Source organism: Gallinula chloropus, assembly GCF_964237585.1.
Source record: "Gallinula chloropus genome assembly, chromosome: 27".
Lineage (NCBI taxonomy): Eukaryota > Metazoa > Chordata > Aves > Gruiformes > Rallidae > Gallinula > Gallinula chloropus.
The window spans coordinates 2,486,913-2,512,022 of NC_140112.1; the positions used below are offsets into that span (position 1 = coordinate 2,486,913).

Here is a 25,110-nt window from a genome sequence, read left to right on the forward strand (position 1 = left end):
GGGAAAAGCACTAACGTTTGTGTTCAGCACTTAAACCGTGCTGAGAGTGGTGTTTGTTACGCTGAGACGCAGTAGGCACCTGTGTTTAAATCCCATGAAACTTGGGGTTGACGTAGCTTGTCGAAGGAAACTTGGTGTGGGAACCCTTTTGGGAAGAGCAGCCTAGGTGTGCTGCCCTTACTCCTTGTAAAACAGCGGGGGTTTTACCCACTGGGGGCTTTTCTGAGTCAAAATTGTGCTGTGCTGGAGGGTGATAAGGAACGGGCAGTGCTGTATTTGACTCTGGGTTTTCTGGTTCCTTATTTAATGGAGTACCTGCTTCTTTAAATCTGGTTTATTTGTGGTTGCTGCTCTGTTTTGTCAGCAAGGATTTTAGCACCCCTTGAGGGTTCTTAATGTCAAAACACAGTTGACTGGCAAAATATTTTGGGGGGGGTTTTATTGCTGGCACTTACATTGAGGTGCTGCCATCAGGGCTGGTGCAGCTTGGTTGGCTGTGCTTTTCTCTTAGGCTCTGAAGCGTGCACCATTGGAGTAACTGTCCACTAAAGAATTGGCTTGGCCAGGGCTGAACGTGAGTTAGAAGTCCATACGTAACACCACCTCTGTGTAGAGCAAACCAGATGTAGCAAACTTAAGTGCTCTCCTTGTGTTTGGCATTCCTTTGCTCAGTGGTTTATTTTCTCTCCCCCTTAACGTTGTGTGCAGCTGATGTTCCCGGATTTCACGAGTTTGTCGGATGAGCGTGGAAAAAGGATGTCCTTTTCCTGAATCATTTCATAGTCGTGCTCTGTGCTTTGGGGAAAGAACCTCAAATGACTCATACTTTTGTTTAGGATTTTAGCTGTTGGGGTTTGTGTTTTGTTGGGTTTTTTTTTGTTGTTTTGGGGGGGTTTTGTTGTTATTTTTTTAATTGGAAACTTTACGCAACCTTCTCGGCTGCTGTCCAGGGACTCACTTTGCTCTGGCTGGCTGGGACTGCGGCAGTAACGCTGATGTTACCCTCAGCTCCAGAGGTTTCAGGGTTACAACGCATCCTTCTGAGACCTGGGGAGAGAGAGCACGCACAGGGCGTTACATGCCAGGCTGGCAAATCTTCCCCCCCTGCCCCTCTCTCTCTCTCTATTTTTGTTTTTAACAAGGGTGTTCAAGGATTGAACTCTTTTCATGATGCTTTGCTCAGCCCCCTGTGGAGGGCGGAGAAGAGAGTTTTAAATGTCTTGCCTTGGCTGGGGAGCCGTCTGGTTGATGGTAACTGAGGTGAAAGGCCTTAAGTATTAACAGGGAGGAGGAGAGTGAATCAAAATTTGTGAAGACAGGTTCAAAAACTCTGAGGACTCAGGGAAAATGGCTTGGAAAATGCTAGTTCCTGGCTTTTAAGAAAAAAAAAAAACAAAACAAAACAGTGTTGAGGGCAGTGCTCCCAGGGAGCCTGCTGTAGGCCTGTTGAACAGAAACAAGAGTGGAAGAAGTGATTGCCATGTGACTGTAGAGCTTTTGGGGTTCTTTCCCCTTTGTATCCCCCCATTTTTTTGTTACTTTTCTGCAGATAGCACCGGAGGACAGATATCCCAATGATTTAAAACCCTAAATGATGAGATGGCTTTGGTATTAGGCTTCAAGCAGACTGTACGGTTCAGGGAATGGTTCAGTGACTATTCAACTTGATGCAGTTTTGATGGTGTGAAAATGATGGATGAGGATTCTGACTTGACGAGTAACGATTTGAAATCGTTAGGCGTGTCTTTGATTTGACCTTTCCTTTAACATCAGAGTTGGCTGCTGCTCCGACTCCGCAGCAAAAGGAGAGCAAGGGAGAACCTTGTAACACTACGTTTCCTCTTTCTGTCAATGCGTTGCCTTCCAGGAAGTGTTCCTTGAGGAAAGGCAACCGAATTCCCCAGAACTCGGTTGGTTTTTCTCCTGGTTAATTGTATTTCGTTCGCGTGTCCCATGAACTGTTACTGAAAGTTGAATAATCAGCAGTACTGTAAGCCTAGTTTAAACCTTGGTCCAAAAAAAGAAGCCCTGCACTACTTGTTATGCATCTTATACATAGGAGGTGACTTCATTTCAAGGTTTCGTGCCCGTGGGTGGTCTTGGTGCTTTTTGAAGTCCGAGTAGAATATTCAGAAAGGCCTTGTAGCTCTTTACATTCATCTGTATAATGTAGAGGGGGGGGGGGGCAAAATGAAACATAAACCCCTGTTGTATGCATTTGTATTGAAATAACCTTTTCCTTTCCTCCTGCAAGCCAAGTTGGCGGACCGCAGAAGACAACCGCATAGGATACCAAGCTCTAATGGACCTTGGGGCTCGTGTGGAATTTACATGGGGCCCCACAACCCCCCCGGATGGAAGAAAGCTTATCTGTTTAGTATTTGTGCATTTTACTAAAAATGGCAGCTTTAAAAAAAAAAAAAAAAAAAAAAAAAAAGTTGTGTATCTGCTATTGTGATGCCGATGCCCGTGTTTTAAGTGGAAAAAAAAAAAAAAAATGACCTCTTTGCTTTGTGCTGTGTACACAAGATTGCTGGAAAAGTAAAGGAATACCCTTTTTATGGCTCACACAGCTTGAAAGTAGCTGTCACTCAAACATGCGCTCACAGTTGAGCTGATTTTGTTTCCATTCTAAATAAATTGTTTCTTTTGAGGAAAATTGGTTTTTCTGCCTGGAAGTGAATTGAACGACAACCGTTTGACGCCTCGGTTCGCAGCGGAGGGGTTACACACTGCTCCTGCTCACTTGTTTGATCTGATAGTTGTGGGTCTTGAGCAAGAAGCGGGGAGAACCGACACTTTTCGCGTTGACCAGCCTGTTGTACCAAATCTGAAGAAATCTAGTTGATTGTCTTGCCGTGGGCCCCCTCCCCCCCTCTTTGTTGGCAGCGAAAAAGGGGGTCGCTTGCTGCTTTACTCCTCATCTTGTCGAGGAAGCGGTGCTGATGCTGGCATGCAAGAAGCAGGGAAGCACCAACCCTGCGTCTCAGAACGGTGTACAAGTCTGGGGCTTCGCTGGTTCGACGAGCTGGAGTTCCTGAATTTTAAGTTTCTGATTTATTTTGTTCACCCAACACACGTTTGGCTTCTTTAGTTCTGATTTTTTTCCTTTTAATTTTTTTTTTTAAAAAAAAAAAACCAACTCTTTTAATTTTGAAGAAAACGTTTTGAGATTGCTTTGAATCTTGCACGTAAAAACCTTTGAACCAAATTGCCAAAAGAGAGAGAGAGAGAAAAAAAAAAAAGAGAGCAATGAGTCCTTAAAAGTGGTTTAAGTGATGTTAATAAAGCCTTTCCTGACACACGCTCCTCCATCTCCAGGGGCTTTTCAGCGGTTACGGGTTTAGTGCTGAATGGATGAAGAGTTCCTGAGAGCTAGAGTTGGTAATTTAGAGAAACCTTGTGCGTTGGTGTCTCAGTGCCTTATTTTGACCGGTTTTCGAAGCGCAATGGTTCCACACGCCTCGGATGTGCATGCACCCTGCTCGCGTCTCAGGTACGACTGCATGTCTGCCTTTGCAGTCGCCTCGCTGGGTAGTGGTGAGAGGAGAAAGTATAATGCTAATAACGGAGGCGACCTGAAAATGTTGTGTGCTGTAGTCGCCGCGTTCTCCTGTACTGGGGGCTCCCGAGCCTGTGGAAGGTTGTTCCAGTGCAGGAGTCCAACTCCGTGTTTGCTGCAGGAGACTTCGGGGCACGTTTGACAACCGCAGACATCAAGAGGAAGCTAACACTGCTGCATCGTTGGCTTCAGAAACCTCTCGTGTTATGCTTGCTGGTCTGTTAGAATTAATGTGACGTGCAGATGAAGACACCTTGAAACCCCAGCTTGCCCTTGGTTGCCTTGGCATACTTTAACATCCCGTGGATACTGAACCTAGTGCTGTCCTGCAGCCCCGCAGGATCGTTGCTAGGCTGCAGGTGCCTTCGGACGAAAGGATGCCGTGGTTGTGCTCTGCGAGGTTCCCGGGGCAAATCCCTACCACAGGTAAGGGGGTTTAAGAGGTCAAACTGAATTGTAATGTAAACCAAGATGATTTTGTTGTTTGCCTTTTGGTTTTTCTTCTCCTTGTTCGGTGGGTTTGGGTTTTCTCCCAGCCTGCTAACTTGTACTGATGTGTTTGCTTTGGTTGTGTGCTGCTCCATCAGCTCAGGGATGGGAGCGAAGGAGCGAGCTCCTTGACATAGTGTCTTGTGTTTGCTTTGGGGAGGGTTCCCCTCACCAAACATGAGGTTTGCCTGCCTAGGGCAGTGTAAAACTAAAGGTTTCCAGCTTGGTGAGCTAGAGCTGTTGTTTTGACTCTGTGAACCACATGAATTGATGCTGCTTTAAGCCAGAAGGCCACCTGCAGTTGGGTTGTGTTGGTGTGGCAAGCCAAGCTGATGGGCTGCGAGGGCAAGCGCTTCAATTCAGCTGCTTGTTGGAAGTGGGGGCCATTGTAGATACTGCTGTAACGTGGGGATGGGAGGCTCTGGAGATGCCTTTTCTTCTAGCAGTTGTTAAAGCTTGGAGTTTTGTGATGTATTTCATGTCCTGTTGAGATACAACCTCTGAGTCGGGTATGATGTGAAGTGGTGTACAGATCTGGGGCTGGTAGCGATGACGGGAGACACGTCTCAGTCTCTTGAGCTTGGCCGGGTGGTTGATGGCAACTGGGGATGAGTGATGAGGTAGCATAACCCAAATAAGGGAGGTGTTTTTGAACAAGCTGTCTGGCTGCTTGGGTAACCAGGCTTGTGTTTCAGGGCTTGGGCACTCCCCCACTTCTTTGGGTACCCTTTGACTTGTGTTACAGCAAATGGGGCTGTCGGTGCCAATTCCAGAAGAGGTCTGCCTTCAGATTTCACTTGTATTTAGCTGGGAGATTGTTCCCCGTCTCCTGTACGTTAGATATTTATGCCAGAGCCTTGGAGGTATCGTGGGATGTGGCGTGGGATGATTCTCCTGTGGTCGCTTTGTAATAGTGAGTTGTTTTTCCTGTGCTGGGTCTGCTCCTCTGGCTTCTGGATTGGTTAGGGGGGGTGTTTCTGTGGGCAGGTAAAGCCCGGCTTTTGTTAAAACCAGTCTCTTTGAAGGGTTAAGTGCTCTATATGCATCATATTAATTTGGCTAATGAGACTGCTGGGGAAAGTGGATTTATAAAGAGAAGCATTTAATTAACTGCACCACAGTGGAAAGCGACACGAGCGGGTTGGACGGGGAACCGGTTCTGTGAATTCACACGGGGTTGGTTGGTTGGGTTGTTTTTAGAGTTGTGCTTTTACCAGCCATGGCTGATTTAACAAGTTAAGTTTAAAACATCAGATGGCCCAGATTCTGCTCTTCGCTAATAACGAGCTTCTGTTCGCCTGGTGCTGCTGGTTTCCCGGGAAATGGCAAATGTTGCGTGAGGATACGCTCTCGCCACGTCGCCCGGTTTGTGGGGCGAGTTGGTCGGGCAAGGCGCCTGCAGGAAAGCCGTGGGAAGAAGTGGGATTTACCTTGGGCTGATGGCTTTGTGGTTTCCACTGTGTCTCTTCTGGTTACTGCCTGAGTTGAACTGCAGCTGGCTTGGGAACCGGGTGAACTCTGCTGCTGAAGGACTCGGTGGGCAGCGCTCGGTGTGACGGGTTGGTTATTTGGGACCGATTGATAAGACCCCGCTGGTGTTGATCCTGTTTCTTCACATGCTGATGGAGTTGAGGTGCTCCTGGCAGGAGTGGAGAATGTGTCCGTGGTGGCACAAAGCTCTGCTGCTTTGTCAATCCTTTGGGTCCTGCTCAATTAAATTAATTAATTGTCTTAATTAAATGCGATTGAAGGGCGGACGTATGGATGCTGTCAAAACTGATGGTGTTTCTCTGAGCTAATGAGTTGCCAGCTCCCAGCCCAGCTCCTCTGTCCGTGCTGTTGGGTTTGAGCCTGTGTGTGTTGCCCCAGGATGGGTTGTGTGTGTACACCTGGTCGGCTTCCGCGGTCGAACTGTAGGTTAATTGTGGGCAATGGGTATTTCATCTACTTGTCTCCCTGCCTTGACCTTCATACCTAGTCCTGCAATCGGATCTGAAGATCGGGCTGCAGGTTTTTAGTTATCTTCAGTATTTCCTGTCCCCAGATCCAGTAATAGGTCAGGCTGACTTTTACCCATGGGTACAGCTTAATCCCGCATCCTGCCTCGAACTGGCAGTTTTCCCTGTAATTCCTGCCCTTTGGAGCAGGGGAGCACATGGATCATCCACTCTGTATCTCCCTTCCTGTGCCAGTGCTGCGTTTCACGCCTGTAAAATGAGATATTTTAGGCATGCCTTGGGACACACGTAGGGCACAGGAGGATTCTGAGTCCAGGGAAGCCAACAAGGTCTCATGGGGGGTTTTGCCATTCGTGGGGAGCTGTCCTGTGGGCCAGGGTGGGTGTTTGTGGCCTGCTTGCTCAAGGGAAAGCCTTTGGTCCTTGCCTGTCAGCAGGAGAGCATCGGGTGCTTCAGCTCCTGACCCAACGCCGTTGCCGGCCTGGGCAGAGGTTCAGTGGGGGATAAACTCTTGAACCACCTGAGATTGAAACACCACGTTGAGGCTTTCGGGGAGGGCACGGCAAGGACGGGGATGTTGTTGTTGCTCGTGCTGCTCCTCTAGGGTGGATGAATGCAGGGCTTCACCTCTCCCATCTGCCAGCCCAGCTTTCTTCTCTTGAGCCAAGACTTTTGGGCACAGACGTGTTCTGAGGTGGCAGGTATCTTTTAACAAATGCTCTTGCTCTTCTTCATCGCATGCAGGCTGGGAGAGCCTGGTCCTACAGATGCCCCATCCCTGCAACCCCCCCTTATCTCAGCTGGCTTGGCTGTAGCTCCTTCACCTGCTTGACCAAAGGCTCGAGGGGTTGGAAATCAATTTATTTGTGTTATATTGGGCATTGGGGGGGGGGTGGGGGTGGTGGTTGTAAAGACACCCTTTGCCTCCCCCGAGCCAGTGTGCACTCCTTTCCTTATCTTGCCCATGTCAGAAATGATCTGTAGGGGAAAGTTCTGCAAAGCACAGTGATGACTTTAGAGGCAAAGTGTGTATTGCTTTGGAAATGGAGACTTTGACCCATGAATTACTTCTGAACTTGGCTGTGAGTGAGAGCTTCCCATCTCCTTTATGGTTACCACAGGCTTGAAAGCTTCTCCATGAGATCACTTAGCCAACGCTAAAGCTTCTGGTTTTTCAAACATCTGGGTTAATTTTGTTTTTCACTGGGGTAGCTGTTAATATTCCAGACACTTCAATGAAAGCACTCAGGCTGCCTTTAAAGATTTAAAAAAAACCCCCAACCAACCCACCCAAAACAACCCTCCTGGCCTCCTGTGGGGGCTCTCAAATTGCTAGAAATGGAACTTTTTAATTTGGGCTTTGCTGAATTTCAGCCTAATAATGCTCTAGCATTGCTAACGGGGCTGTGGGCTGTGTTCCAGGCAGGGGGGGCAGCACCCAAGGGAAAAACCAAAAGCAAAACCCCCCCGAGCGTTCCTGTTATCAGTGTGTGTAAGGGCGAGTAAACAGCCCAAACCGCACACGGGATCTGCCAAACAAGCGAGCGAAGCAGGAGCCAACAGCCTTGTTTCCTGTTGCTGGAAGGCTGTGTTGTCATATCCTTACCCTGCTATTTTAAATCCCTTTTTTTTAATGTGTTCTTCCTGCAGCTTAAATTAAAAGCGGAAACCTCAGGAGCGTTGGTAGGTGGAGCATCTTATTTGGGGTGTGCTGCCTCACCCCAAAACCCGGCCCCATACCCGCCACAGGCAGAAGAAAGCTTCTTGTTCCCCTTTAAAATCTGAAGGATGTAGATTATTTCCTCCTCCCTGCCCTGTGGTTAATGAGTGTCCTCTGAGCCCCGTGTTTCTCGCACTATCGCCGTGGGCGAGAGTCTTGCGGTGGTTTTGTGTGTAAAGCGGCCAAGGTGCCAAGAAAGGGTCAATGTGAGGTCCCGGGTGATGGGTTAAACCCAAAACTTCTGGGCTCTCACCCTGGCCTCAGATCCCTGAGCTCCCCCCAAGCTCGAGCAGGGCCTGGGAAAGGCTGAGGCTGTTCCAGTCCAGCGCTTGGAGAGGATGTTCCTTCGAGATAAGGATCCTCACGTATTATGCAATGAACAGCGGGATCTCTTTGTGTTTAGTGCTGGGCTGGCCAGTCCTTGGGGTTGGGGTGGGGTGGGGGGGGAGTGGTGGGGAAAGTCCCAGCCTTGGAAGCCAAGTAGATTTATTTATGTATTTATTTATTTATTTGAATCCAGAAGCCAGGCTCTCTGTGGGGAGGTTTATTTTGCTTGCTGAGGAATGGGTAGCTCCGGGAGTTAAAAATCTCTGCCTGGATTTTCAGTGACCCAGAGCAGGTTTCCAGCCATACAGAGTGACAAAGGGGAACCTGGGGCCGGTGCCCTCAGAGGGGCATGGGGATGGTATAAAATAATACTATCAAATAATAACATAAAACATAAAGCAATTCCAGCGTGGGGGAAGGACTCACACAGCACCCTTCTCAATGCAGTCTCAGCATCAGCTTCTGTAGCTTTCACATACCTGACCTGAGTCTTTCCAGCTTGGTGTCCTGGCTTATGTACACCCAGTTGCAGCAGGGATTAAGATCCAACAGGTGCCTGTCTTGTAAATCAGTCCTACTGATACACAGGCCCTGGAAGTGGGTCCCAATGAGTGTCAGAGGGTGCCCAGGCTCTTCTTGGAGATGGCAGTGACAGCCTCTTGCTCTCGTGCTGCTGCTTGCTCCCTTCTTTCCCTAGACCTCTACCTCCCAGAGCTGCCTTGCAGTGTTATATGCACAGAAAATATACATATATAAGCAGAATAAGTGATTAAATGGTGACAGAAAAGCATTTTTTAGCCCCTGGAACTCCCAACAAGGACATGAGAATCCTAGAATGTGTAATGTTGGAAGGGACCTTTAGAGGCCATCCAGTCCCACCCTGCAGTGAGCAGGGACATCTTCACTAGATCAGCTCACTTCCCCCATCCAGCCTGACCTGAATGTCTCCAGGGATGGGGCCTCCACCACCTCTCTGGGCACCCTGTGCCAGTGACCCACCACCCTCAGAGGGAAGAACTTTTTCCTAATCCCCAACCCAAATTTCCCCTTTTCTGGTTAAAACAATCCCTGCTGGTCCTATCACTCTGTGCCCTCAGGAACAGCTCTTCCCCAGCTTTCCTACATGCACCTCTCAGGGACTGGAAAGTGCTATAAGGTCCCCCTTGAGCTTCTCTTCTCCAGGCTGAACCAGCCCAACTCTGTCAGCCAAAGAAACCCAGCATGTGCTGCAGTGTCCTGTTGGAGAAGCCCAATTCATATTTTCCTCTCCTTTTCTGAATCTCACGATGCTAAAACAAACCGGGATTCAGGCTCGCAGTGCCCTGTCCATCAGAAATCTTAACCTACAGCAGGTAGGGTTGTGTTTTGAGTGCAGTTGGGCGTCTTGCATCAGGTTTCTGTTGGGACAGAGTCAAAATCAGAGGCTGGCTCCTCGGGCTTCTCATAAGAGCCTCCCATCGCTCAGGTGCTTCACCAGCGAACTTTGTTGCTGTATCTCTTGGAGAGATGGCCAGTGCTCGGTTTCTCTGCACCACTTTCCCCGTGGAAATTTTTTATGAACCACAGAGTCTTTGGCAAAACGCTCCCAAATCAGATGGCTCATCAGGGAGTGAGAGCAGCCTGCCCTCACATGCCACCCCAGGCATCGCCTGTGCCACAAGTCAGCTTGGGGCAGGAAGCCATTAGGCCGAGTGCCTCAAGACAGCGCTGAGATCGGTGTTAATTGTACAAGTTGCTTCTTGTTTGTTGATTATTTATTTGGAAGAATCTCTAGGAGGTTGTTAGGGATTTCTTTCCAATACAGAGGTGATGCTCCAGAGGTTGCGGGCGGCTTGGAAAGCACGAGGGGACCTGGTTCTCTACTGCAGGGCTGCTGCTTTCTTAGGCCCAGGCAGGAGGACTGGGGAGGCCACAGTGATTTGGAGCCACTGCTGCTCGTTTTCTCTAACCTGCAGCTGAGTAAGGGAGTCAGGCAAGAGGGGGTTTGCTTGTCAGCCTGAGAGATTGTGTCCTGAGCAGATGACAGCGAGCTGAGCAGGGCGGTTGACACAGAAGGACAGGAAGCCACCCCAAAGGATCTTGACAGGCTGGAAAGCTGAGCCCAGCTGAACTGAAGGAGGTTCAATGCTGCCAAGTGTCCGGTCGTGTGCCTGGGCCCGAGGAGTCCCGGCCCTACACACAGCCTGGGAGGGGAGCTCCTGGGGAGCAGCCCTGCTGGGAAGGGCCTGGGGGCTCTGGGGGGCGAGAAGCTTCCCAAGAGCCGGCAGCTCGGAAGGGCGATGGGATCCTGGGCTCCATCAGCAGAGGGGTGGCAGCAGGGACAGGGAGGGGATTGTCCCTCTCTGCTCTGCCCTCGGGAGGCCCCAGCTGGAGTCCTGTGTCCAGAGCTGGGGCCCCAGGACAAGAAAGATGTGGGACTGGTGGAGAGGGGTCAGAGGAGCCACGGAGATGCTCAGAGGGCTGGAGCAGCTCCCCTATGGAGAGAGGCTGAGGGAGCTGGGCTGGTGCAGCCTGGAGAAGAGAAGGCTGTGGGGGGACCTCACTGCAGCCTCCCAGTCCCTGAAGGGAGCAGAGGAACAGGAGGGGAATGGGCTTGTTAAAGGGCAGAGACTGGCAGGACCAGGGGGATGGAGTGAAGCTGAAGGAAGGAAGGGTTAGATGAGGTATTAGGGGGAAGCTCTTTACAGAGAGAGTGGTGAGGTGCTGGAAGGGGCTGCCCAGAGAGGGGGTGGGTGCCCCATCCCTGGGGGTGTTCAAGGCCAGGTTGGCTGGGGCCCTGGGCAACCTTGTGTAGCTCCAGGCCTGGAGGTTGGTGTCCCTGCCTGTGGCAGAGGGTTGGAGCTCTGTGATCCTTGGGGTCCCTTCCAACCCAGACTGTTCTATGATTCTACGATTGCAGCTTTTAAACTTGTGTGTGTCCCATCAACCCCTGCTTTTGCATTTATCCAAATAGCACGGGATGCTCTTTACTATGCAGAAGCTGCTTTATGAAGTTGTTTGCAAAATGACATCAGTGGGATGAGGAAAAAAAAATTCAAATCCTCCTCCAGGCAGATGTTCCCATCGTTGTCTCGCTGTTTGTTTCTCTAATGCCCTGTGTTTTGCAAGTAACTGCCTTCAGTTGGCAGAGCTGCCAGGAGAACTAACACATCTGTTGTGTGTTTTGCCTTTTGCAGCTGAAGGTGTGAGAGGAGAGAAGTGTGTCTGACCACCAAGGTTATCCTGAGCCCGCTCGCTTGCCAAGACAAAGGCTTGAGGAGTCTTCTCCCATCTCCCAGCCTGATGGTAGGACTATGCAGGGAAGCTGGGAGGGCTTTCTTATGATGGGGGGTGTTTTCTTCAAGCTTTTTTATAGAGAAGAGGTGGTGGGGGCTGGAGAGAAGTAATTGGCCTCTGCAGGATTGTTCTGGGGGCAAGTAAAGGCTGGTGGTGCCTATCCGTGGGGTAAGACAGGAGCTCCTGGGTTGTTTGCTCCTTTGCAGAAGGAAAGAGGGTGTGAGCACTTGGGAGACACATTTTTTGAAGTACGGGGAAGGAATCTGCTGGTGGAGACAACAGGGAAGGACTCTTCTCCTTAAAAACCTGGAGGCTTTGAAGGGAGCCCATTTGTTGGAGCAGATGGGGTGGGACACCACATCCTGCTGCACTTTGCTTCTCAGTGGCAAAAGAGGGGAAAATGTAGCAGGGCATTTGTGGAAAGGATGGTCTTTATTTACAGGGAGAGGGAGAGCTTGGAGCATGGCAATGGGTGCTGTGAGTCGTGTAGAGTGAGAATGGTGGAGTGAGGACGTGGTGTGTTGGCTCTTCTTCATCCCTGTGTTGCTCTGGTTACTGGGACTCACGCTCTGAATAGCGAAAAGCCCTACTGGTGTGTGCTGGAGAGATGCAGAATGAGGGGTTTCAGAGCTTTTGGATGGGAGAAGCTGAAGCCAGGTGTTCCTCATAGCTCCTGTACAGCAGGCAGGCAGTGCTGCTGGTAGCCTTCAGTTCCTTCAGTAGGGCAGTGATGAACTAGAGAGTTACAAGAGCTGAAACCTCAGATTCGCAAAGGAAAGCTTCATCCCTGCTGCAGAAGGTGTCAGCTTAGTGTGGGACTGGCTTAAGCCAAATTACATGGTCCCCTCTCACCCCTCCTTAAACTTCCAGTGCCTTAAATGCATCTTAAATACTTTTATCCTTAAGCCCTGGCTGCTTGGAAGATGACCTGGTAGAGATCCTCATGTGGGTTCAGATGTTAACTAGTACCACTGAATCCCATGCTGGGTTTGATGATGTGGTTTGGGTGTGAAAGGCCAATTTCTGAAGCTCCTGCTGCCTGTGGGTTCCTGCCACAGAAAGGAATAAAATTGAACCACTTCATAGCACTGATGTTCCCCTTGTACTGCAGATTCAGGGCTGAGCTCTCCCCCTCCTTTAAGCACGCCTCGTTTCTTTGCGTTGTGTGGCTGCCATCATGTTCTGTAGCTTTTTATTTAATTTTGTGCTTGAAATAAACCCTTTGAGGGTTGGAAGGAGCGTTTCTGGAGGGGAAACCACTCTTGTTGGTTTAATATTTTTAAGAAAAGGGACGGTTGCCATGTTAAACCCTTACAACAGCTCAGAACCATATCAGCGTGTCCAATAGTGGGTGATAATGCAAAAATACTGCAACCTCCCTTCTGGAAAGTCACAGAATCCCAGGGGTTGGAAGGGACCTGGAGAGCTCCTGGGGTCCAACCCCCCTGCCAAAGCAGCTCCCCAGCTCATATTGCACAGGGCGGCGTCCAGACGGGGCTGGAATCTCTCCAGAGATGGAGACTCCACACCCCCCTGGGCAGCCTGTCCCAGGGCTCCCTCACCCTCACTGGGGAAAAGTTCTTCCCCATGTTGGTGTGGAACTCCCTGTGCTCCAACTTGCAGCCATTGCCCCTTGTCCTGTCCCCACAGACACTGAAAAGGGGCTGCCCATTTCCCCCTGCATCCCATACTGAAGATATTGATAAACATTCATAAGGTCCCCCCTTAGTCTTCTTCTCTCCAGGCTGAACAGCCCCAGCTCCCTCAGCCTTTCCTCACAGGGGAGATGCTCCAGGCCCTTCAGCATCCCCATAGCCTCCTCTGGACTCTCTCCAGGAGACCCCTGTCTGTTTGATCCCAGGGAGCCCAGAACTGGACACAACACTCCAGGTGGGGCCTGAGCAGGGCAGAGCAGAGTCAGAGCAGCCGTGATGGTTCTTCCCATCCAAATTTGATCTATAGAGTGATTGCTGCATATAGGCTCAGAGCCACTGCTGGGCTCTGGGAGCTGCTTTCGTGTGTCTGTGGAGTGGTTGGGTGATGGGGAGGGTATAGAGAAGGGGAGAGGAGTCTCTGGACAGAGGGGTCTGATCTGTGTGTGCTGTTCTGGGGTACTGGCTTTAATTAGAATTGGGTTTGCTTGCAGGTCCTCTGTGCTCTGGCAGATATCACTGTGCCTGGGAGAGCGAGCGGCAACTACTCAGCATTCTTCTCAAGGAAGAAGGGGTTTTTGTGGAATGGCTGCTCTCCATACCTTCATGGAAGCTTAATCCTTATCCCTCTGTACCGTCCCTGTCCTTGCATCCCTCCCCAGGACTAATTAATTACAGTAAACTAAAATCTCCTGCGGTGCTTTGGCACTTCTGAGGTCCTTGGCTGCCTCATCCCGAGAGGTGAGTCAGCTTCGCGCTGTCGTGGTGGGTGGAGAGCTGGAGCTCAGCTTGGGCACCGAGCTGTTGGAATAAGCACAATTGGGGGGGGCAGGGGTGTGTGTGTGTGTAAACTGGAGGTATGGGAGGGTGAATTGGAGGTATGGGGGGGTAAATCTGAGGTATGGAGGGGTTTAAATCTGAGATATGGCTCAGGAGCAGAGTCAGGATGAAGCCCATGCCCATCCAGGCTGTGAGCCTTATTTTTCCCCATCAAACAGTGCCTTCCACTCCACGTTTCTCAGATGGTTTTAATCACACACGCAGGAGAAATAGCTGGGTATACAAACTGAATCTGTCACCTGAAAACAATTCCCATTTTCATTGTTGCTGCTGGTTTTATTCCCCAGTACAGGAGGTCTGTCCTGGCGCTGGCTTCCCCATCGTGGCTGTAATCAAAGCCCAGCCTTTCAAGTGAAATCTGCAGCCCAGAATCGCTTCAGCCCAGCGCGGGGCCGCTGCTCAGGTTGGCTTTTTTTAGCTTCCATTTCTGGGCCGAAGGCTCGAAGAAGAAAGAAATAGGTGAGATGAGGGCACAGGCTCCTGCAAAGAGGAAGGAGCAGACGTACATCTGGGTGTAGTCATACAGCCACCCTGCAGGAGAGGAGATTGTTAGTAGAGCTGTGGGCTTTTTCTCGCTGAAAGGGGGGAAAAAACAAGACCTCCTTTTGGGAGGTGGGTGGCAAGCAAAGGATGTGTGTTCCTGTTTAAGAATTCCTCAGATATTTTCTTTAAATTACCTTAACTCTTTGTGTGCCTGGTGCTGGGCAGCACTTACCCAGCTGGTTGGGACCGTTGCCATGGAATAACCAGCAAACTTAGGGTCGTTCTTCCCACAGCTAACTTTTCCTGAGCCTCTAGTGGATGTGGATTTTAATTTGGTTGAATTTAATCCCTGACTGCTCTTTCTTTCTTTCCCCCTGTTTAAATAAATGAGCCAAAAGCAGATGGAAGATCCCATTGGGCTACCAAGATGACTTACATGTGTCGGTGTTTCCAACATCTGGGCTGCAAACTCCACATTCTCCAGCGCTGCCTTCTTGTGAGCAGACCCAATTTACTGCAGCCTGTCTAATATGAGAGATCCCAGGCCAGGAGCTCAAAGTGAACTTGCTTAAAAGTAGCTTTGTGAGCACTTAAAAGGAAAATCTAAATTCCATAAAGGCTCTGGAATCTGGAGGGGGCAGGTGATCGCCTTTTAAAGTGACCTCAAAGTGTTTTGTTTAGTTATGGTATGTCATCATCTCTCTAGACAATCATTTCAAAGGTGGGTAATTCCTCACATATTCAGAGTGATGGGAGCTGCTGCTGCATGTAATAAAAACCTTGATATACTCCCAAACCTGGCCTGAGGGGAGGGAGGGATGGATGGATGGATGGATGGATGGATGGATGGATGGATGGATGGATGGATGGATGGATGGATGTCTGTCTGTCTGAGGTGGGTTAGCAGCTGAGCTGGTGTAAAATGCAATTCCTCCACTGGACTGGTGTGATTTCTTTACACCTGGACTGGTAGGATCCTTAAAACCAGCTAAAGGAGATAATAGAGTCCCCAGAGTGCTGCTCTGCTGTTCTCTGCGAGCTCCACAGCTCTGAAAACGCCGCTGGGGGTCTGGGACAAACCAGGGGTGCTAAAATCTTCCTTGCTGTGGGTCTGCATGGCTGTGGGGAGGTTTTACATGCCAAGGAAAGGGCTGCCAGCTGCTTTGCTCTCCCCCCTGTTCCAGCTCGTGCTGGCTCATGCCTTTCTCAGGGGGAGTTTCAGCTCTGGTTTGTTTTGTTCTCAGGGATATCGTGTGAGCCGCGGCGCGGGCAAAGACGGAGCTGCTGTCAGAAAGCAGGATCCCTTGGGGCTGGACCTGGTGCTGTGGGGGGCTTTCCTGTGCCCCCTGTGTTTTTAGAGTGGTTGATACTCAAAGGTGGGATCTCTTCTTGCTCCTGGAAGCCTGTGGGATTTGGACAGGAGACGGGACGCTGACGTTGTGTGTAAGACGGACACGACCGAGCACTCCAGTTGTGACACATGGAGACACATGGATTTATCTACATTTTTTTTAAAAAATAGCCTTCAGGATATTTTTTTTTTACTCTTTTTTTCTCTCAGCTCTACGTGGCACTGCAACACCAGCGTTGCCTCCTCACCGCCTTCCACCGCGTCACACCCAGCCTTTTAAACACACACAGTGTCCGTGGCCCTGCTCCCCATCCAGAAAATAAACCATTCCTGCTCCAGGAAGCTCAGTTAGAAGTTGCCAACTTCAGCAAAGCAACATTTTTTTAAGCAGTGCTGGAAAGTCCCTGCCACCAGTGTGGTCTGAATGGAATCTCTATGGCACATATTCATGCTGTGCTCAGGCTGATCCAGAATCAGAAATGTTATTTATTCCTGAGGTCCTGAGTAGCAATATCTGGTGTGGAGAAGCAATATCTACTGTGAATAGCTAGAAAATTTAGATGAGAGCCTCTGAGCTTGGGTGCTCTGAGTTCGAAGGACTCCATCCCCTTCAGCACCCGGATCTGCTGGGGCTGGAGTTGGCGTGCTGGGAGTTTGGGGTTTTTGGATTACGTGTTTTATTTCTTCTGCAGTTTGAGTTCCTGATTTGCACTGTCTGTGGAATTAAAATACACTCACTCATCTCTCCTTACTTCACTTGCTGCTTGCCAAAATAACATTTGTTCTGGGGCTTTCTTCCAGCAGGGCAGAGGCGTCCAGAGGAGCTGGCTGATGAGGAGCTATGAAGGAGCCTTCAAACTTCTCACCCTGGGCTTGCAGTTGGGGCATCTGCCTCTGGATTTAAGGGCTTGTAGTTCCACAGATCCGTGGGTAAGTCCCCTCTTCCTTGCACTGTGATTGGGCTTCCTTCTCCTATGCAAAATGGGCATTTCTTTAACCTTCATGGTTCTTGTTGTGCCTCAGCTTTCGCTGCGTTACAGGTAGAACCGTAGAATCCCAGAATGTGTAAGGTTGGAAGGGACCTTTAGAGGCCACCCAGTCCCACCCTGCAGTGAGCAGGGACATCTTCACTGGATCGGGTCACTCAGAGCCCCATCCAGCCTGACCTGAATGTCTCCAGGGATGGGGCCTCCTCCACCTCTCTGGGCACCCTGTGCTAGGGACCCACCACCCTCAGAGGGAAGAGCTTTTTCCCAATGCCCAACCTAAATCTCCCCTTTTCTAGTTTAAACCATCCCCCTCGTCCCATTGCTCTGTGCCAGCCCCTTTTCAGTGTCTGTGGGGACAGGACAAGGGGCAATGGCTGCAAGTTGGAGCACAGGGAGTTCCACACCAACCTGGGGAAGAACTTTTCCCCAGTGAGGGTGAGGGAGCCCTGGGACAGGCTGCCCAGGGGGTGTGGAGTCTCCATCTCTGGAGAGATTCCAGCCCCGTCTGGACGCCGCCCTGTGCAATATGAGCTGGGGAGCTGCTTTGGCAGGGGGGTTGGACCCCAGGAGCTCTCCAGGTCCCTTCCAACCCCTGGGATTCTGTGATAGCCCTAAATACCTCATCTACCCCTCTTGCCCTGCTGTTGATGAGACGGATCAGTGAGAGTTTTGCTTCTTGGCTTCATTTGGCCTCTATTTATCCCACCAGCATCACAAGACTGTTTTTTTTGTGGACAGCTTTTTTCAGGAACTCCTCTTGCTTCACCAAACCCAGCCCTGTTCACCCTGGGACCGCTCAGTGCTATCAGAAAGCAAAAGGCTTCCCATTAGCCAGAATATATTGGGAGTGGGTGATGCATGGAGCAGAGAGCACTGGTTATTGAGCTGTTTTCACCCTGGATGTTACTGCGTCGGGGAATTTACTGCGGTGGCGGTGCAGGGGTGGCTCTCTGGAGGACATATGTCTTGTACCAGCAGAAGAGCTCTTACCTGATGCAGGCTGTGGATCACCGTGACAGCGTAAAGCGCTGTCAGTGAAATGCTTTGCTTGCTCCAGATGACACCCAGCCACAGAGCTTTGCTGACCCACAAATATTGATTAGGGGAATCAAAGCTGGAGCTGATATTCCAGGGACCTTGGTGGCTTGGAGCAAAAAGCTTCTTGCAGGCGTTGGGCAGGGAAGTGATAGCTGAAGAGTTGCTGGGTTTTACTGGGGATACCTGTGCTAGGTGAGGGATGGGACATGGTTCACCCAGATACCTAACCTGAGGTTGTTCTTTGTGCATCCTGAGGAGCCAGGAAGAGCTCAGGTCCTGTTCCCAGCTGTGAGGTACGGTGAAAGCGCCATCAGGGGAAGGAAGAGCTTTGTCCTGGCCAAGGGGTTTGGAGGAGGACGAGTCTCTCGCTCCCAAGCAGAGACTGGAGACACACTTCAAAGCTCTTGAAATCTGCCAGATGCTCAAACCTGCCTTGGTTTTCTGGCAGGAGGAGAAGAGGGAAGGCTTTTCATCCTCCTTATCTTTGGGCCCAGGACTTCTTGTGGCTGAGCTCTCTAATTTTCTTCAAAACAAGAGATTACGGCGACTGCTCCATAGGCTGCAGAGCCTCTGCTCGCTGGGACTGCTGCTGAGCCCAGCCTGGCTTTGCCTTCTGCCCCTTGTCTCCCCTTCAGTCCCTCTGTTCCAGGTTCCATGTTTAAATGCCCCGTTGGGGGTACAATCTGTGGTAACATCTCCTGCTGTGGTTGGGGTTCAGACATGTTGGGGGGGAGGTTTAGCTGCCTTTTTTGGCTTTTTTTTCCAAACTGCTGCCCAGCTTCTGCAGCTGCATGAGTGAAATATGCCAGGGTAGAAAGGGACATTGCTGAAATATGGCTTGGTTGGGATTATTTTCCCCCCACTAGGACAGAAAAAAACACCCTTGGATGCCTGTGGGTAGGAGAGCGAGCCAGCAGCAGGTTTTATCACTGGATGTCTGCACTGGGAAAGCATTTAGGGTAATGTTAGAGTTACCTGCTAGAGGAGGCCCACCGATGGCTGCTATCCCAGCAAAGAAAGCAGCAAACCCCAGGTAGCTGTGGAGCTTTTGCACACCCACTAGATCGACCTGTTTGCAAACCAAAAGGGACAATTAGTGGTTGAGTTTGTGTGAACAGCAAGAGGTTGGTTTTGAATTATTTTTCTTTTCCCCTGGGGGTTTCTTTCCTGTTTGGAATTTCCTCTTCAGCAGCAGTTCTGAAAGGACTTTGCACCCGGAGCTCTGATCCAGCCTGGTATCCGCTCGCCTCCTTAAGGCCAGCATGGAAATTACTGGGATGTGAGATGCTTTTCTGCCTCCCAGCTGCGTGGGCATCTCCTGGAACTAATAACGCTGCCAAGACTCTGAGGAAGGTGTTTTAAACTCTGAATTCCTTCCCAGAAAGAAAGACCAAATAAGAATGATAACTCCCTACTCGGATCCTGCTGTGTCTGTGTTAGAGATAAATCTGGGATGGGGAGTGGAGATGTCTGACCTGTCTTAAGCATTAGTGAGATGGGGACCAGTATGAATCCATTGATCTCCCGTGACTTGGGAGTAGTTTGCTTCAGAAAGAGGGATGTGGAAGGCAATTAGCAGGGCAAGGTCATTATAAACCAGCAATAAACCACCAGTGCTTTGGCTGCATCTGGGCTGGGGATACCAGTGAGTGGGTTGGAGAGGAATTTTGGAGCTTCCCAGGGCTCAGACTGGGAGGGCTGAAGGGAAGAGGTGTCACACACAGGTCTGCAGCAGCCCAGGGAAATTCAGCTGTGTGAAAGCGTTTGTGGGCGATTTGGGGATGTCATTGGAGATGTCACATCCTATGGGAGGGGTTTTTTTTGGGGGGGTGGGTGGGTTAGGAGGGTTTTTTTTGTTTATTTTACATGAAATGTCCTACTCACCAGCACAGGGAGGATCAGAGCCATGAACCCACCGCAGAAGACGGCGAAGGCCACCGCGTAGGTCATGAGCAACGGGAAGGTGGTGGCCAGGGGACAGAGCAGGTTAGTGACGCCGGCGAGGACGAGGTAAGCCACATGGTAGTGATACTTCTTGGTCCAGTTCTGATCAGCAATCCAGCCTGAAAGCAGCTGACTGACAGTCTCTGTGATGCCTGGAGGGAAGAGGAAACCTTCAGTTTCACCTTTGTGGCTGCTCTGCACTGCGTCGCGCTGGAACACCCCTGGGTTCCGCTGTAACAACCTGACCACAAAGGGCTGGAATGCCAGGGAGTTACAGGAAGGTGCTTTTAGGCTGTTGTAAAATTAATACTGTGCTTGTCTGTCTTCACCTCGGTGCCTGCTCCTGCCAGGTGCCTGTGGGTGCTCCAGGGCACCCTGTAAAAATTCCCTCACGGGCTGTGCGCTCAGCAGAAAGCTGCAGTAACTCTCAGGAGGGGAAGCTTGCTGTTCAGCCTCTCTCTCAAGGTAAAGAAGCAGAAAATGAAGAAGAGATATGCTTAAGCTTAAGAGATTTTAGTTTTCATAAAGAAGGACAGAAGACTGGCCTTTTTTCTTTTCTTTCTTTTTTTTGTGAAAGGCTCAGCAAACCCCTGGTTTGCTCTGGATGTTCCTGTCTCAATGTTTTTATGAGCTACAGATCAGAGGAGCGCTCGCTGTCAGCTAATATCTTGCTGTCCTCTGTCTCCCTCCTATTCTGAATTCAGAAATTCAGATGAATTCCTCTGCTCTCCTCCTAGATCCCTTGACAGCATCGTGTCTCAGTATCCCATGGCAGGGTAGAAGGCACATTTATTTTTGTACAATAAAATATTTTCTGAAGACTGAGATTGCAGCTGCTTTCTTAACCTGGTGGGGCTCCAGCATTAACCCCCACTCATATGGGCACATTGTTATTTTTCAGGGCTTGAGGGTTGGGCTGTTTGGGGGGGTGGTTTATGCCCCTTGGAGGTGAATGTGCCAAATCCATATGGCTGGAACCAAGTTAACGGGGTTGGGTTTTTTATCCCCCACCCCCTCCAATACTGGTTTTATTCTCTCTCCACGTGCATTCCTGGTGTGTGAATGTGGAGTGACTCTGTATTTCTGTGGCCTGTGGGCTTCAGCAAGGCAGGGGCTGTGGTGGGAAGGTTTTGGGGTGGGGGCATAGCACCAACATCACTGGGAACCTGTGTTCCCTCAGTGTGGTGAGGATGGGTGATCACCTAGCTTGGGTGGAGAGAACCACCCACCATGTGAGAGCGACTTTGTAGATGTACAGAAGGCAACGCTATATATACAGAAGGGGGTAAGGGCTGTGAGCTGAACCTCTTCCCTGCAGATTTATTCTGGGACGTGTTTGGGACTATTTCTTGGCAAGGTTTGTGTTGCTTGGCTTAACTATTTTTGTATCCTTGTCATTATAAAATGGGTTTAAAAGATGCTTTTGCCTACCAGCCACTGAAACCAGGTAAGAGGCGTCCATGCTGCTGATGCCCAGCGTCCTGGCTCTTGCTACCAGGTGGAAGGTGGGCACGAAGTAGGCCAAGTGGCTGAACAAAAAAGACCAGGTGAAAACGCAGAAGACGGGATCCTTCAGTGGGGAGAGGTCCAGGAGAGGCTCTGAGTTTGCTTTCTTGCTTGGTGGATGGGATTTGTAGCATCTCTTGGCCTTGGAGGCTATTTCTGGTGAGCTGGGAGGGTTCTCAAGCCCTTCCAACGCCAACATGTTTACCGGACCGGAGGCATCTCTGCCATGGAGCATCATCACTCCCTCTGTGGTGGGAGGGTCCTGTGCTCTGTGAAGCTCTATTTCCCCGTGAGTGCTTTCACCTGAGCATCCATCAATGGTTTCTGCATCCTTCTTTGCCATTACAGACCCACACTCTTGGTTTTTAGCAGAGGGGCGTTGAGGCAGCTGGGTGCTGAGGGGTCGCAGCAGCATGCTGGAAGGCACCAGGTTTAACATGATGCCTCCAAAAATCAGGAGGGTACCTAGGGAAGACAGAAGAGGATTTTTATTTGTGGTTTTTTTAGGGTGGGAATGGAGGAGCAGTAGGAAATGGTCTCTCTAGAACAGGGTGGAGTTTGCATTGAAGATGGAAGAAAGCTCTGCTGAAGGAGCAGGTATCTGTTTCTCTAGCTGGAAGTCCCTGTCACTGTGATGCATGCAACAAATTTACAGTTGGACTCGATGCTCTCAAAGGTCTTTTCCAACCCAGTGATTCTGTGATTCTAACTCCAGAGCTACCTCTGGGATTTGGGTGTTTGGTTTTGTGCCCCTTGTTAGAATCTGTTTCATGTGATGGACCTTCAAGAGGGCCTGAAAAAGCATAGTAAAGGCAGGGATTTTCAGCTTTGGCTTCTGAGGTGTCTCTGACTTAACTTCAATGACCAAGTGCTTAAGTGTTAACAAAGATGTCTCCAAACCACCTTAGAAGAGGCAGGAGTTGTTCCTCAGTGCGTCTGATTTTTCCAAGGTGCCTCTTTCCCTGCCTGGCTGTATCAAACGCCCTCTTAATGCCCCTGAAGTGGAGTAAGCAGGAGATGCACTCACCTTGCCAACCATAAAGATCGATGAGGAGCTGAGTGAAGGGTGCAATTAGAAATGTCAGCCCCATCCCGGAGCGGGCGACGGCGTTGGAGAAAGCCAAGCGTGTCCTGCAGCGCTTGGCTGTCATCACCGCAGCTGCCTGGTACAGGCAGGCGAACCCCAGCCCTGCAGGGAGGGGGAGAAACAGGTATTTGTGCCCAGAAAGTGGTTGCTTTATATTATGAGCTCAAGGGATTCAATGTTGTGCCATCCCAAGCTCGTTGTCACCCTAGCAGCCCTGCTTTGCGGGGTTCCTTGGGGTGAGAGGCGGGGGGGGGGGGGGATGTTGCTGTTGCAGTCAGTGGAGAACAAGATTTCATGCCTGGGGTTTAGGAGCTGGGGGGTTTTCAGGCTGGGCATGGTTAGGAAGGGATTTTAAAACGCCAGGATTCATCACAAAAAGCAAGGTTAGGTAGGTCTAGCATGTTGAAACTGGTGTTTTATGTTCCTGAGCATCAAACTTTGGGGTTTCACACACACCCCCTCACAGACAGAGTTGCTGAGGCTGCTTCCCTGCCACAGGAATGCCTGGGGTTTAGGAGCTGGGGGGTTTTCAGGCTGGGCATGGTTAGGAAGGGATTTAAAATGCCAGGTTTCATCACAAAAAGCAAGGTTAGGTAGGTCTAGCATGTTGAAACTGGTGTTTTATGTTCCTGAGCATCAAACTTTGGGGTTTCACACCTCCCCCCTCTCACAGACAGAGGAGCTGGAGCTGCTTCCCTGCCACAGGAACTGCCCAGTTGGGGATCAAAGGAGCTGCTTTTACCAAGGTGCACAGGAACATCTCTGCCCGCCGGTGAGTCGCAGGCTGCTCACCCAGGAGGAGTCCCATGGAGACGCAGAGGAAGGGGACGCTGGTGGCCTGGGTGCTGAGCAGGCAGCCCCCTCCGACCAAGCCAGCCCCTATGATGGAGGTTGGCCGCTCGCCCAGCCTCCTGCAGACCACGGCCACGAGTGGGGCTGGAAGGGAAAGGAGGGAGAAGTCTCAGGGGGAAGATGCCAAGTGATGCTGTGAGGGCTTGGGGACTTGTTTTGGGGTTGGTGCATCCAGTGCCCTGGTGAGTGGCCTCTGTGTGCTGCCCTGAGAGGGGGGCATAAGAAATTCAGGATGGGTTAAGATGACAGAGAGCAGCCAGGAGCTCTTGTCTCATACCCTGGGACCTCGAGAAGGGATCAGAGCCCAAACTTCCAGCTGCCCTGAGCCTGCTTCCCAGTGCATGCTGCGAGTCATTCAGCAGCTTGTTTGCTCAGAGGTGGCAATACTGGTGTGAGGGGCAAGGCTTTGCTCTCTGAGTGTGTCATACAGCGAGGCATCATGAGGCACCATCCTCAGACCCCTTCCTGCAATGACACACATGGGTACCAGCCATGTCCAGCATGGAAACTGGCCCCGCAGTGCCCTTGGCACCCCTTACATCATAGCAAAGGGGCATGAGGTTGAGGTGCTGTCCCCATCCTCAGGGCTGCCAGCTCACCTCCTAAGAAGCGCAGGGAGGACATGATGGAGCCAATCCAGCTGACTTGCTCGGAGGAACCCCCCACCTCCTCTTGGAAAGCCACAAAGAAAATCCCAAAGGTCTTGAGCATCCCCATCACGAGTACGTTGACCTGCATTGGAAGCAGATGGAGGTGAGAGAGCTTTTCCTTCTGCTAGTTTCTGTTGGGGAGTGGATAATTTGTTCTGCTTGGGGCACGTTAACTGGTGGGATGGATCATCAGCAGGGTGGGCTGGTGGTGGCCACGTTGGTTTATTAACAGACCCTCAAAAAACCTTCTGTGCAAACTGATTTCTCCAAAGAGGAGGAGAGAGAGAGCCCTCGAGCCTCTTGTGGGGTTTGTTGTGCTCCCAAAGTTATATTTTAATACTAAAAAAAATAATCTGAATGGGTCTGAGCGCTCAAAGGTCACTAAGAGCTGATGAGGCATTGAGTGAGGGTGGACATGAGCCAGAGCAGCTTCCCAGGCTTGTCTCATGGAGCAAAGGACGGTTCATGTCTTTAATTTTAAGTCCCTCCCTCCTCCCCAGTAACGGGTGGTTGAGGATTGGCAGTGAGTGGGGAAAGCTTTCCTGTGCTTCCCAGCTTTCCTGTGCTTCCCAGCTTTCCTAGCTGGGGCATGGGGTTGTCTTTGTCACTGATGGGAAGATGCTGTGTGGCATTAAAGCCTGTGGCAGGGAGAAGTTGTGCCTTGAGGTGATGGTGAGATGCTCGGTCCTCCTGGGAGAGAGTAACCGGGTGCTGCTCCCGTGGTGGGTCCCTGGGTTTGACAGCCCAGCGATGTGTCTGTGAGTAGGGAAGAGTCATCTTCTCGTTTGCAAGCTGCCTTTTTGGCTCTGGGCTGCAGGCTGGGCTCATTTACATCCCTGAGATGTTTTCAGGTGGCATTTCATAGGGAAAGGGGTGTGTGTGTCTGCTCAGCCTGTGCCGAGATGGGTAATGGCACTTGGGTAGCGAAGCAGGGCTGGGTCTGGCCCTTAGCTCAGTGGGGTCAGCCTGTCCTGCCCTCTGCTCCCCAGGAATGAGACTCTCAGTTTCTATCAGCCCCAGCTCCAGGAGGGTTTGGTGAATTCATTCACTGCTTACCAGGAAGAAGTGGAACACCACCCCCCACGCCCACCCTCTGGCTTCGGCTCCGGGGCTCTTCCCAGCTGCCAGAACCTCCGGCTCTTCCTCCTGCCTTTCCTCTGGAAATGAGAATTTCAGGACACATTAACACCTTGCTCTGCTGCTGTTTCAATTCAAAACCCTTTCCCACTTTGCTGTTACTGAGGAAGGCACCAGCGTTTCACGTCCAGCTTGCAAAACCTTTTGAGGGTGGGTGAAGCTTTTACCAACCTTTTTGCTGCCTGCAAAGAGCTTAATATCCCTTCCCTTTCCAACCAAGTTCCTGTAACCACTTAAACTTTAAGGGAT

At 50.6% G+C, this 25,110-nt stretch overlaps 1 protein-coding gene across 1 annotated transcript; it reads right to left on the reverse strand.

The window, feature by feature from the left end:
- Positions 1 to 14,081: 14,081 nt before the first annotated feature.
- Positions 14,082 to 23,791, reverse strand: SLC16A4 (solute carrier family 16 member 4; the record flags this gene model as incomplete). The annotated part of the gene is made up of 6 exons (XM_084275869.1): positions 14,082 to 14,355; positions 18,661 to 18,754; positions 19,570 to 19,781; positions 22,163 to 22,324; positions 23,015 to 23,158; positions 23,674 to 23,791. The coding sequence occupies 6 exons, from the start codon at positions 23,789 to 23,791 to the stop codon at positions 14,201 to 14,203; spliced, it is 885 nt and encodes a 294-aa protein (XP_084131995.1). The 3' UTR covers positions 14,082 to 14,200.
- Between the last annotated feature and the right edge of the window lie 1,319 nt (positions 23,792 to 25,110).